Source organism: Pyrgilauda ruficollis, unplaced genomic scaffold (assembly GCF_017590135.1).
Source record: "Pyrgilauda ruficollis isolate IOZ18807 unplaced genomic scaffold, ASM1759013v1 scaffold146, whole genome shotgun sequence".
In the NCBI taxonomy this organism is placed as follows: Eukaryota; Metazoa; Chordata; class Aves; order Passeriformes; family Passeridae; genus Pyrgilauda; species Pyrgilauda ruficollis.
In genome coordinates, this window is record NW_024513210.1 from 553,240 (window position 1) to 566,992 (window position 13,753).

Sequence of the window (13,753 nt, forward strand, 5' to 3'; positions counted from 1 at the left end):
GAAATTGGAGTGACTAGGGCCAAATAGCAGAACAAGAACAAAATGCCCACTTGGCACATCAGGACAAGCAAGAGGGTCCACTGAAAGGAAGGATATCTCAAGTTGAGGCACTCCCAGTGACAGCTTCCAGCACCTACTTGCCTTTTTCTCACTCCCCATTGAATGCCTCAGCCTAGAACTCAGCAAGGTTAGGGGCATGGGAGCCTCACCCTCATCTCTCTCATGGCAGCAAGTCTCCAGACATGGGGAATGCAGCCAGTCACTGACCAGGCTCTTCAGAGGCATGTAGAAAAGGCAGCTCCTCACTGAGTGCTTTAAATCTCAGGACTCCTTCCTCCAAGTCGATGCAACACTAAAGAAGGAGAGAGACAGTTATTTACTGGACATTTCAGACAGCAAATCTCACGATGTCCATGACTGGGGAGAACCTGTAACGCCTCTCTGGATTTGCAGAGACCTTACAGTTTTCCTTCCCTGTCCTACATGCTGCCTCCTTGCTCCAGTTCCCTGTAGTGGGGTTCATCTCCAAACCCTTCACAGAGCCATTTCTCTCCCTTCTTCTTATGACCCTCTCTGAGTTGATGTGCTCACATCACTCAGCCATTCAACCCATTGTTTTTCCTGTTTTATGAGCCTGGCATGTGGCCACAAATGTGTGACAGGCCAGAGCCAGCTTGCTGCAGCCATATCCTGAGCCACCCAGGAGCCAGGCTCAGCAGAGCACTGACCCTGAGCCAAGCTGAAAAAAGGACTCTTTCCACTCATGGCCAGCAAGTGTTGGACACTGAATGTATCATACAGCTGCATTTGGCTTAAAGCAAGGGCACAGCTTGTTCTCATCTGCTTTCAAAGGGCAACACGGGTCTAACTCGTGCCTTTTCTTGTCTCCTCTTCAGTTTCCTCTTGCTGCTTGCATGTTGTATGGTGAGAAATACAGAGAATGGGAGATGTGATAGTATCCTACTGAGTGTTTTCTTTCTTAAAACCTTTAAGAAGGACTGGAAAGGAATCAGTGACTCAGAGCATACTGCACCCAGTCAGGCAGCTGTGTGACAAGCATTGCCCTGAGAGACCTGAACATTAAGTAATTCTGATGCTTACAACAACCAGATCTGGGAGAGCTTCTTGAGAGGAGCCCTGCAATAAGCAAGGAATTGTTCCTTACCTTAAGAGACAACAGTGTCTGGAGGCCAATGCAAAACTCCAGCATTTCATCATCTGAGAAGAGAGAAGAGACTGATCAGGCTTTAGATTATGCAATACTGCCTCATTAAAGAAAGTGTGTCTCTCCTGTAAAAGGATATGAAATACAAGAACATCTGATTCATAAATTTTTATGAATCAATGTAAAGCAGATAAAAAATAGCAAGGAAAAGGATGAGTTAAACACACCAACATTAACAAGCAGATGGTAGCAGTGACAATAATAAATCTCTCTCTTCTGCCACTCACTGATGAGCCTTTAAAGGAGCTGTTTAGGCACAGTCCTGAAGATGGTCAAAATGAACTTTGCAGCTGATAAGAGAAGGAAACCATGATTATCATGACTACTGTGAGATAAATTTGAGGGGGTTTGTGTGATTGTTTGAAACTTAATGAGATATCAGAAGGGGCTTGTGAGATCCCATGAAACTTACTATGGGCTGTGTGAGGGAAGGGCAAAAGGCAGAAGGCAATCAGCAAGGTGAATCAGGGAGAAAAAGCATGGGAAAATGGAGGGGAGAGGGGATAAGGGCCACATGCAAGCAGGCTATTGGTTCAGTTTTCTGACCAAAGCCTGCACATAATGGCTGCAATCTAACTGATCTTATTAAATAATTTTATTAAGGTTTGGGGTTTTTTTCCCATGTAACTTGTCTGTCGTCTGTCCTACTGCTGCAAGTCTTCAGTGTCAGCAAACAGAAGATGCTAGGGGTTAAAGTGGGGTAGCTAAGGGGAATTCCCAGCTCCTGGAGTCTGCAGTAATCAGCAGCCACTTGTAATTTCATTAACACTTCACATGTCTCCTGGAGGCCTGATTGCTCTGTAACCAGTGGCTGTAATTTGTAGTTTATTTATAATCACATAAGTGAGAGCATTGTGTGCATAGGAAGATGTAAGACACAGGTGTAGCAACTCTGCTCCTTCCAGGCAGCCATTTCCATGTTCCAACAAAACAGGTAGTCAGTAGTAGCTATGGGGTAAATTCACCTGTGCTGGTACTAATACAGATTTCCCATGAAGGGCGAGAACAAGCAGAGTGGAAACCAGGAAAAAAGAGCAAGCTGGAGTGTGTAAAAGGAGGAAGCTCTTTCTAGATAACTTAGGAATGTGGAAAGAATATACATGAAAAGAGGGAGCAAGGGAGGCCTTGGAAGATGAGCAGGACTCATTGAAGATGGGGAAACAGATTAAAGCAAGAAGGTAGGGCTGGAAGACTAACAGGGAGAAAGAACAGGGGGGGAAAAAAGACAATCATGTTGTTTTCAGCATATGCACAGCTTGATGTAATGCAGAACATGCAGCCTTTCTGCTGTTTTCTGGGCCTGCCTCAGTGCCCTCTGGCCTGACCTTGTTTCCTATGGCTCCTTCCTTCACAAGGTCCTGCTTCAGGACACCGAAGGAGACTCAGCACTCTGGGGCTTGTAGGTCCTTTCAGGGTGCTCCCTGCAGCAGAGGCAGAGGGCCACACAGAGAAGCACTCTAGGAAATAAGCTGTACCCTCTGTTACTTTCTCGGATGACTTCCAACCAGCCAGAGATACAAGTGCCCATTCCATAGCAGAACATAAGGCACCACAGGATTAATCAAGCCATCTGCAGAATTTTATGAAAGGTCCATTTTAGAATCAAAATGAGAATTTTTCACATCCTTAGTTAAGACTGAAAAAGCACCTAATTTCTCCCCACTTTCAATGTCTTCTGTCTTCTCTGTACTCTTCCTATGCCCTTTGCCTTTGGTTACATTGAGGGTATTCATTGTGTATGGTGATGTTGGCCTGCAGTGGAGGTGGCCACATCACCAACCTTCCACCATGTTATGCTTTTTCCAAAGGTCCTTTAAATGCCCTTGGCATGGCAAGAGGGACACAGGAGAAATAAGGGAGAGGAGGGGCTGGCACTCTCACCTACAACCAGTGCTGAACACAACACTGTCTCCTGGCCAAATTGCAATTCCAAATGTTCTACTCGACCAACAACGCTGGGGATGGGAAGAGAGAGGTCTCCACAGTCCATGGCAGACACTTCTTCCAGCCTGTGGGACACAAGAGGTATTATTGCCTCAAACGGAGGAAGAAGAGGAAAACCAGGACTTCTCATTGATGGCAGTTCTTCTGGGTCTCACTGGGAATAGGCCCACAAGAGGGGGAATGTCTTTCATACCATATGCCTGGAGGCAGATTCAACGAGCAAAACCTCAGCACCAGCCACCAGCTGGGCAGCTTTGCCTTGCAATACATGCAGACAGAATTGCACAGCTCTCCCTCAGAGTCTGGGGTCTGCACACACCTTTGCCAGTGCTCAATAGCTTTCCCTGTAGCCCACCCTCTGCATCTTCTCCTCAACAGCCATGTGCACATGCAGAACTGCCAGCCATTATCCCTGGGGCTGGGACTCCAGAGTGCCTGGGTTCTTGCCATGGTTTTTCTTTAGCCTTCCCTCCTTTTATACTGTGCAAAGACTTACCCCAGCTGGTTTAAACACCTCTTGGAGATGAGGTTTGGTAGACACCCAGTATTAACAGTTGCTTTCAATACCTGACCTTGGCACTAGAAAAAACAACAACAGATAATTACTGTAGGCTCAAAATTGGCATATTCACTCCTCCAACAGTATGATTTGGATTTTCTGAGCAACATAGCCAAGTTGTGGTGTTTTAGGCAGTAGTCAGAAGGCAAGAGTTTCATCCAAGACAATGGTGGTTTCCCCAGTGCTCTGCAAATCGCTCTCAAACACTTCTTTTTGAATTTGTCTTCCTTCATTTGTATTTGATTGCCCAGACACTTATCTTAGTGACTTTAACTTAACAGTATTCCAGTCAAGAGATGCACAGTTCGGGAATTTGTTCATGAAACCAACATGGACTTTTTTAGCAGAGCAATAAGTAATATGCAAAAGTTTCTCAAGGAATACAAACGTGCTAGATTTTCTGGGTTTCATCTCTCCATTTTTTCTGATATTGCAGGGAACAATGTCCCAGGACTAAATGTTAGTCCTCAGTAGAAAAGCTGCCAGAGGGAGAAGTCTGAAGGGGAAGCAGGAGCACCCAGGACAAACACAACTGGAATGAGCTTGAATTTAAGGCAGTTCCCAAGATAAATGGCAAATCCATGTGACTCCTGAATCCAAGACACAACCTAATCAAGAGATGACTATTTTGTGTAGGGCTTACATCATATTCCTGTATAGCTCTTTATGGATATAAGACATGATATTACAATAGTCACAGCTGGTGTCATTTAGCAAAGGGGGAGACTGTGCCCTGCACCCAAGTAACCTGTGCATGATTTTACTGGAATAGTTCCCAGTGCTTTGCTAATTTCATTTCTTTACCCCTTTGCACATGAAAGGGAAAAGAAGATAAGGTTGCCATCTGTTTTCTGTCCCCTCTGCAGAGAGATCCTTAATGGCAGTCCTGAGGTGATGAAGAAACAGCAGGTCACATTTATTTTAGGGGTCTCGAAACATAGGGTCATCAAGAACATCAATAAGAATTAGGTTGAAGAAAAAAAAAAAAAAGGAGGAACAGGACTTAGTAAAGGAACTGGAAAAGACGGAGTAACTGTTATCTACAAAATACATCTTTACCTATAGTGCCTAATAATACCTATTCTTGATGGCCTACTTCTTCAAGGCTCTGTCCTACACCACTGCCCAAAAAAAAAAAAACCCACCCAAAAAACCTCACCCACAAAATTTTCCTTTTGGGGGGTTCATTGTATTCCTACTATTATTTGTGTTTTTCCTGTGATTCCTTCTCTTCCATCTACTATGGCACTCTGTGACATGAACCACTCAGAAGCAGCAACAGACCTTCCACTTCTTCTCTACTCTTATGCTCAGTCCAGACAAGTTTAAATGCTTGAACACCTTAAGCAGACCAGCATGAGGGACTCAGTGCAGCACCAGCAGGGTCAAGGAAAATGTCTCAATTTCCTGATTTCTTATCTAAGCCTGTGTATGATTATTAATCATCACAGACAGCTACATCCACTATTTCCAAGATTTCATTTTCAAAAATTTGCTATCTGTGAGTATTTATAAAGAGAAAGAAGAAAACAACTCCTGTGAGAAATACTGGATGCTGCAAACAGACAATACCAACAGGGTCCCTTTCAGCCCAAACCATTCTATGGCAAAATGTCTCCCTTCTGATTTTAGAGCTCTGCAATGTCTGTGCTCCTCGTCCTCCCCAACACATCAGCCCTGCCTGAAAAGGCTGTGGCCAGTCTGAGCAAAGAGGCAAGAGAAAGCACAGAGTGAAGGTGCATGCCAAACATTGCCTCCAGATCCTCTCTACTCAGAAACAAGACCTGGAGCATAGATAGCAATTGCTAAAGAATCACTTGGGAGCAGCAGATTGAGATGCATGAGCTGCTGCTGTTATAATAAGCCTAAGCTGTATCACTAGGCAGATTACTGAGGTTTGTTTCAGAGCAGGCTGGGAAATCTGCAAGTTAGGGGCTTGATAGTATATAATAGGACAGTGATTATTCTGTAGAAAACAACATTTAATCTCACTGAGTGTAAACAGCTCTTCACCACTAACCATCTCCCTAGAGAACTCACCAGGAGCCTGAGGAAAGTCCCTGGTCCAACATACCAAAAATACCATGTAGGCAGCTCATAAGCACTGCAAGACTTCTTGCCTAGGAGGACTTCTCATCACTTTACCCACTCTCATCTTTACTCCAGAATTTTAAGTCTGTTACTACCAGTCACGTTTATTTTTTATCTAAATGTTAATTACAGGAATTTCTGAGAAAGAAGGGAAGGGGACTCACTAAGAATCATTATAAAAAGCTATGTTTTCTGAAATTATGTCAGTTCCAAAGTCAAGCTGCTTTAGCAAACAAAAGGCTCATCCATCCCAGGTTGCTTTGGCATAGAGGAAAACCGGCCATCTACAGCAGTGAAATTTTTCAGCATCAATTTCCAAGTCAACAAGAGACAAGCCCCACCACAAGAAATAACAGCTTGATTTTATGTTGCAGATATGGGCCAGTCATGACTAGCTTTCTAAAGTGCTCTTCAAAAACTTTTATAAAAAGGGGCAATTCAGCTAAAGTACCACCTGGGCAACACACCTAAGCAAATAGGAGGGTGACTGCAGTCCAACTATTATAGACTGGGTCTGTCTGTGATCTCTGGGACTTAAAAGGCCTTAGACATAGGGCAACTAAAACCTGTTAGAGTGAAACCACTTACTGCCTGAATCTCCACGTACCACCAAAGTCTACATATATTTGGGTTTATTCCCTAGTCAAATTCAGTTACAAGTCAGGTGATGCATTTGTTACCACTTTGAGATTTTCAGCATACTTGCCTGTGTGTAAATGGTAGATTATCTTTTCTCAGGAGTCAGGAGAAAAAAAAGACTTCTCTGGGGCTGTGCTCCATTTCTAAAAAAACTGCACTATAATCAAGCAGATCTCCAAAGGTACCAGCTCACCTCTCTGGTTCAAATGAACTGGCAGCCTGAATCCTATTTCCTGCCACAGCTCTGTTACTGACAGCAGAGGCTTTTTGAAGTTCCTAAATGTGAACATCAAAAGCAGCAAGACAAAAAGAAGGGGAGGAGAGCTTCCCTTCCTTCATTGTAAGATCAAGTGTGACAAACAGTGACTGGCTCCTAAGAAGGGCAGAAAAAGAGAGAAACGCCTGTGCGGAATTCAGGGAGAGTTACATGCAGTGTTAGGTCTATTTCCTTGCTTGTGATGCTCATTAACCTTCCTCTGTGAGGGAAAATAAAACGTGGGTGACAGCTGGGGTTCAGTGCATTAGAAACACAAAAGGGAATGCCTGGTGGACTGTAACGCTGACTTAGCTACTGCCCCTGGGATACAACACCTGTACATGCCTGTCCTTGTTCAGTGTGCATGCCTGGCAAAACCCCACCCTTTATCACTAAATTTCCTCCTGCAGAACAATAAGGAGTGGTTATTAAAGAAAAATAAACACCTTTACTTGCTCAAAAACAAGCTCCAAGTAATTAGAGAAATTACCCTGAGAGCCATTCATCCTACTAGTCTGTCCCCAGGTGTGGTTATGTTAACCCAGCCACATTAAAGTCTAAAATGCAGGGTAAGCAATGCCTAACTGCAGCAGTAAAGGCTGCAAAACAAACCAAACAGTGGCTTTGCTTGGTACTGAGATACCTGATCTAAGCCTTTCAGAAACTTGCTACCAGGCTGTGTTCCTATTATAATTTATTGTGCTAAATGAGTTTTCAAAGGTATACATGTTTTTCTTGGAAGTGTAGCCTTTACACTTGAATATGGGAGACATTCTTTAGGATGGGTAACTGAACTAAAACCAGCTTTAAAATTGGTTTTGTACAACAGGTCTGTGTCTTGGTGAGTCTCATATCTGCATGTTACTGGGCAGCTCTAACCATCCAGCTCTCGTCCGTGGGCCACAGCTTTTGGATGTGCTTTCTCTAACTGCAGGGGCCAGGGAGTAGTGTGCTCTGCTGTATATAGGAGGATATAAGAAGAAAAGGAAGCTAAAAATACTACTTCCATCAAGAGATACAGCTGTGCTCATTTGGAGCACAGTTAGCCACTTTCTGAGGAGCTCCTTTGACACCTGAGAGAATCAGACTAGACTGGAATTGGTTAAATGTAAATCAGCTAGAGGCACCTGTCTTCAAGTGATAAGGAGACATTCCTTCTACAAACAGTTATAAAATACCTCATATCATGGGAAAGCTGGCCTTCAAAGGAAAGAGATGTGATGAAGGTAATTTATATTCAAATATGGGCAACTAGAAGAAGGCATGTAGCAGAAAGGCTTTCCTCTGGCTTTTGGAAAACCTGCATCCAGACTCTAGGAGAGGCCATGCATGAAATCTCTTCTTTTTGTCTGCAGCTGGCTTTGCAATTTATAATTCACCATGGCCCTTGGGAGGGGGGCATCTGGAACTCTGAGCATTTGCCATCACTGTGAAATCAGCAGCACTGTGTTGTTGCCTTACCTGGCACTGTATTAGCAGGGGTGAAGTCTCTTTTCTCCTGTCCTCTCCCTTTTCCATCTTTTCATCCTGGTCTTTTGCCAGTGGAGATTGAACCCGTGCAGACTGACCCCTGGCCTCGCCCCGCAGCTTGTTCAGGTTGCCTTCCAAGAGGCGCCGCTGGACCACACTATGAGGCTGCTGTCTCCATCACAAAGAAAGAGAAATCCCAGCTAAGTATGGAGCTAAGAACAACGATATTTGATAGGTCTGGGAAGCAGGCTGGAAATGCTTGACCCAACTGATTGTCCTGATGACAGACATGCTTATCAAAAAAATGTTCTTTAAATCCCAATAATTTTTTTTGGTAGCTGCTAATTTGGTGTTAAAATGTTGAGACGTCTATGACAGGCAGCTCTCTGGGATGCAATTGTTGGAGGAGAAGAACATGCCTGATGCATGCTCTCCCCACACATATCTGTTCCTTCAGCAAAACGTGCACTGGAGAGTCTCATTCCTGTTCAGCATAATGCAGTGCACTGCCTGCTGAGTGTGTGCTGACATCCCACCAGGCACATTCACACCTTCCAGTGTGGGAGGGCACGAGGAACACAGCATGCACATGTGGGCAAGAAGGCAGGACTGCAGATATTTTAGGTGTACAAGCAATTATTTGCAGTGAAGCAGGAAGCTCCCCAAGGAGGAAACTAAAACCAGCTTCTAATGTTCCTTGGAGTCCGTCTCTGCTCCTCACCATCAGATGCTCTAGATTTTGCCCACTATTGATCCATCCAGTCCCTGCACAGCTACTGAATCAACAATGGGCAACACCAATGAAACAGGTGCCTGTTGCAGGTAGCTTTGTCCTTTCTCCGTGTACTCAGCCCCATGGCCCTTCTGCAGGACAGCAGCTGCTCTGGGCTGGTCATGGCATTTCCAGTAACAACAGCCTGTTTGAAGAAAGGCAAACAATCTAAAGGGGTTATTGTGCTACAGTTTAAAATGTTGTTTTTATCTTTCTAAAGAAAAAGAAAAAATTAAGTCATCTCCCAGGTGGTGCAGCAGTTTGATGCAGGATCTTGTCAATGGGCAGGCCAAACACCTGAACTAGACCAGACCTGCCAGTGAGCTGGGTTGCATTAACCCCACAGGGTTACTTGTGTTTCAGACTAGCCTCAGAGACCTGAGGCCAGAGAAGTGTGCAGCTGCAATCTGAAGCACCCTGATTTGTCAGATTTGCCCAGTGGTCGGTGCAGGACGGCTGTCACTGGCTCTTTGGCCACACTCAGCATTGCTCTTTGCAAGATGCCAAGTCCCTCATGCCTCTGCTTCCCTGCCACTCAAGGGGTGAGTGTCAGATCCTTCACATGCTGCATGAGAAACGCTGCAGCAGTTGAAAAAATGGGGTAAAAATATCCCTCTGTTCCTGGTCTTTTCCCAGCCTGCTGTGCCGGCCCACAGCACAGCTGGCCCTTGTGCTTAGCTCCCTAAATACTCTGAGCACCATGCCAGTTTGGCTGCCAGCTAACATGTGGGCCATGGGAAAAGGGCAGGGAACAAACAGCAGGTCTCCAAACTCCCATCCTCCCTCATGCCTCTCACAATCTGGCATGCAAAGGACCTTTCCCCCTTCCTGCAACCTTTCCCACAGAACGAGTGAGCAAGCTCTTTGCAGCTGCCACCTCTGTCCCCTTCTTGTCACTCAGGCAGGGAAGAGACCAAGTGCTGGTGGGGATTAGCTGATCTTTGGGATTTTGGAGGCATCTGATTCAAGAGCAGAGTCCCAGGGCCCTGCCTGTCTTCTCTCTCACCAGTGAGATGGAGAAGTGGAGAGAGCATTGTAGCTCTTGGACTCGTCAGAAACAATTAGAGGATGGTAAGGGAGGATGCTGTGAGTGTTGTGGCCAGGAGCTGGAAAGGATGCCCTCTCAGGGCACTTAGAGGGATCAAAGAAGATTCCCAGTGCAACAGAAAAGGTTCAGCTTCTCCAATGTGAAACCTCCAGGCCTTGCTATGATTAGTGACATTGTATGAGCTGGGGATCTTGATTTTTGGGAGGTGAGAAGCCAGATCTTCAGACCTTCTTGGTACTTCCAGAATATTTTAGCTCATGTAGCTATTTTGCTTTTTTTTTTCCATTTTAAAAAAACCCAAAACTTATCACACTTTTTGTTGCAAAGGTGGAAACATGAGATCTCCACGGAAATATATAATTACTCATTATTTGAGATATGATGGGCCCATCAAAATGCAGGCACTTCTGGATGCATTGCATAAGCTGAGTGCACACCCAGAATACACAGAAAAGAGTGGCAAAAAGTAACAGCTTGTGGCTGCAAAAGAAAGCAGGTATTTTATTTTAAATTAGTTGAGGCCTTGCTCTAGTTTTAGGACATGGAGCTGCCACAGCTGGAGTCTCTGGCAGTGTTAATGGAGACCTGTTTTGGGGAATTAATTAAACTTTCCTCCCAGTGTAAGTGCTATAGGAGTCAGGGGTGTTTTACTCTCTCTCTCCAAATCAAACTCTCCAGCACATCCTACTGCTGCTTCATTTTCAGTACATTCCTTTTTTGTATTCCTGTCCTCCAGGAGGGAGCCAGATAATTAAGGAGAAAGAGATGGGGTTTTCATAGCGCTGGAGAAATGTCTAGAAAAATAAGCCAAAAGTGTATTTGGGACTCTGATTTGCAGTGCCCAAAACATCGCAGCAGTATCACAGTGTCCCACCGAGTTGCAGGAACTGCTGAATCCTGCTTGGAAATCTAAGACCTGGTTCTTCTTTTGCTCCAAGTTAAAGCAGAAACACAGGTATCACATTAACCCCAGGTATGGCACTGTGGCCACACTTTATTTTGTGCCCTCTAACTCCAGAGCAAAATGTCCATGTGAGAAAAACACATCATGCTTTATTTACTGCTCCCTAGCTCCATGGTAAAAATGTTTCAGCTATTCTTTATAGACCAAACATGAGCTTGCAGTGGGTTGCAGTGACCGAACGCTGTTGGCATACACCGAGTTCTCCTGCCTGGAATGGTTATTTCCAGCAGGAGAGCTGCTTGCGGCAAGTGATTTAGACAAGGACTGTCTCGCTCAAGGAACCCCTTAGGGCTTCAGGGTGCCAGTTGTCGCTTTGAGGCATGGTGTGACAGCAGTCAATCCCAAAGCAAAGCTGGCAGATGTGTTTCTGCCTGCCTTTGTGGCTGGGGTCAGCAAATACACACCAGAAGTCCCAGAAGTGGCTCGTCCCCATACCCTGCCCGGGGACGGGCCCAGCGCCGCGCCCGGCTGTGCTCCGCGGGGTGTTGGAGCCGCGGCGCTGCAGGCCCCGAGGGCCCGCGCTGGCTCTCCGGGCGCCAGCATGGCCAGAGCTCCTTCCCCACGGGGAGGAGAGTCCCGGCTCCTCGCCAAGACAGCACTGATGTGCCACGGCTCTCACCCTCCAGCCGTGACTGCGCGCAGGGCCGGAGGGACAGTCCACCCTGGTCCCTCCTGACAGCCGTGAGGAGGGACAGTCCACACGGGTCCCTGCTGACAGCCATGAGGAGGGACAGTCCACACGGGTCCCCGCTCACAGCCTGAGTGCGGCTGCAGACCGTGAGGCGACAGCTCAGGAAGCCTTGGAGGAGCCGCCCTTGACCTGCCATGCCAGGGACTCCCAGCAGCTGCTGAGGGAGCTGCGGGGAGGGTGGTGGGAGCAGCAGGATGTGCCAGCGCAGGAACGTGGCACTGACCCCTTGTCTGCGAGCTGCTGCAGCCAAGGTTTCAGCAAGGAGGATTAGCTCCCATTATGCCAGGTCCTACACATGTGTGGCCTTGTGCCACTGTGTGCCTCGGGAGCTGGGAAATGACTGGAGGCACATGCATGAGAGCATCTGTGGTGTTGCTGCGATTGTCTGAGGATACAGAGGGAAGCACAGACTGCAGGGAGGGACAAGATCTTTTATGACACCCACTGCCACAGATGGAACAAGTGACTGTGCCCCCATCACAACCAGACGTGAGCCTTCTTTTGGGAAAATGGTTTAGACCTCCACATCCTTGAGCAGTTTAACTCTACAGTGGAGAGAAGTGGGACAGCAAAACTGCCAGAGCAAGGAGAATATGTGTGCAGTTGAACCAGTAATAGATCCTGTGGGAATCTGCTTCCAGCCCCGGGGAAGCCCTTCCAGACCACAGGCTGCCAAGGCTGCTGGAACAGACCTCCCTCCCTGATGCTCCCTGATCCACGTCACCACAAGGAGATGCCCACAGGCCTCGCTCTGGTGCCTCCTCCCCAAAGGAGTCATCCAGAGTGCCAGGTACTGCATCTGCCTGCCTGCCTGCCTGGTTTGCAGTCCTGCCCCTTGCTTTCCCCTCCATAAATCTGGAGAGTGGGGGAAGAGAGAAAAATGCAAAAAGGTGACAAGGTCAAACACAAGTCTCTCACAATTTAATGAATTGTACTTCCCTCCCTGCTGAGTCCTGCTTTTGAGCTGGATCATGCAGGAATACATGGGGCTTTCAGAGACGTCCCACATGGAAATATACATGTCACATGAACATACATAGGTATTGGGTGAATGGAAATTTGGATTCTGGAGAGTCCTTCCTGTCCATGCCTGCCTGAGGAGTTTGGTTCCTATAGGGAGGCACAAGAAGATGGATGCAAGCAAATGAGTGATTAATTCTTTCCCCTTTCTCTGACCCACTCCTAGATGATCCTGAAGGGAAGTTTCATTTTTGCTGAAGTTATGATCCTTTCACAAAACCTGCCAGCAGCTCCCAACTGGAATGAAGGCTATTAGGGGAACCCCCCTCCCAAACGGGATCCCACTGGACTCACCAGATCCTTGGAGGTGCCAAGCCTTGTCAAGCCATCCAGGGGCAGCAGATCAGCAGAGTCCTTGTGCACAAACTGGGTGGCCTGTTTGAGGCGCCTCTTCTGTTGCAGAATAGCTTTGTTCCTCAGCTCCATCTCACACTCCTGTCGCTCCAGGTCGGGAGTACCCTCACTCTGCTTCTCCTCCTGGTCTCCTTGCCCCAGTGGCAGGGGGCAGCTCTTCCTCGTGCTCATGGTGAAGATTCAGACAGAACAGGTCCTTCTTGATGTGCTGGGGTGTTCCCTGAACTCGTCTCCTGGTGTTTGCCCTCTGGAAGCTGACTCAGTCTCTGATCTCCTTTCCCTTTCCCTTCCTCGCGGCTCTCCTTCTCTTCCTTTCTGTGCCTTTGCTCCTGCTCTCTTAGTTATAACTCACCCATCTCTGAAGTGTCTCGGTGTCTGTTTCTCCCTCTGTCCTCTCCACTCCTCCGTGTCCCTCTGCTCCCTCCTCTTCCCCTCCCTCACTTCTGCCCTGACTGCAGCTTTGCCTCCTCCAGTCCGTGGGTCCGTGTCGTAATAGAAAAAGCCCCGCGTCAGAAACCGCTTTCCATAAATCACGGCAGAGCCGGCAGGATGCTCCGGCTGGAAAAATCCAGCAGCAGAAGGATGGCCCCGCTGGATGCTGGGGGCTGGACTTACCTCGGCGGGCTGCGCGCACGCACCGCGCGTGTCCGTGTCCGTGTCCGTGTCCGTGTGCCCGCCTGTCCCCGGCTCCTGGGGACACGCTACATCTGCCGGCGGCAG

The 13,753-nt window shown here is 47.2% G+C and overlaps 1 protein-coding gene across 1 annotated transcript; it reads right to left on the bottom strand.

Annotated features, from left to right (window-relative positions):
• Window positions 1–203: 203 nt before the first annotated feature.
• Window positions 204–13,405, bottom strand: NRIP2 (nuclear receptor interacting protein 2). Its single transcript, XM_041460628.1, has 6 exons — window positions 12,974–13,405; window positions 8,176–8,352; window positions 3,666–3,748; window positions 3,107–3,234; window positions 1,166–1,218; window positions 204–352 (listed from the first exon to the last, which is right to left on the bottom strand). The coding sequence occupies exons 1-6, from the start codon at window positions 13,202–13,204 to the stop codon at window positions 260–262; spliced, it is 765 nt and encodes a 254-aa protein (XP_041316562.1). The 5' UTR covers window positions 13,205–13,405; the 3' UTR covers window positions 204–259.
• Window positions 13,406–13,753: the final 348 nt, after the last annotated feature.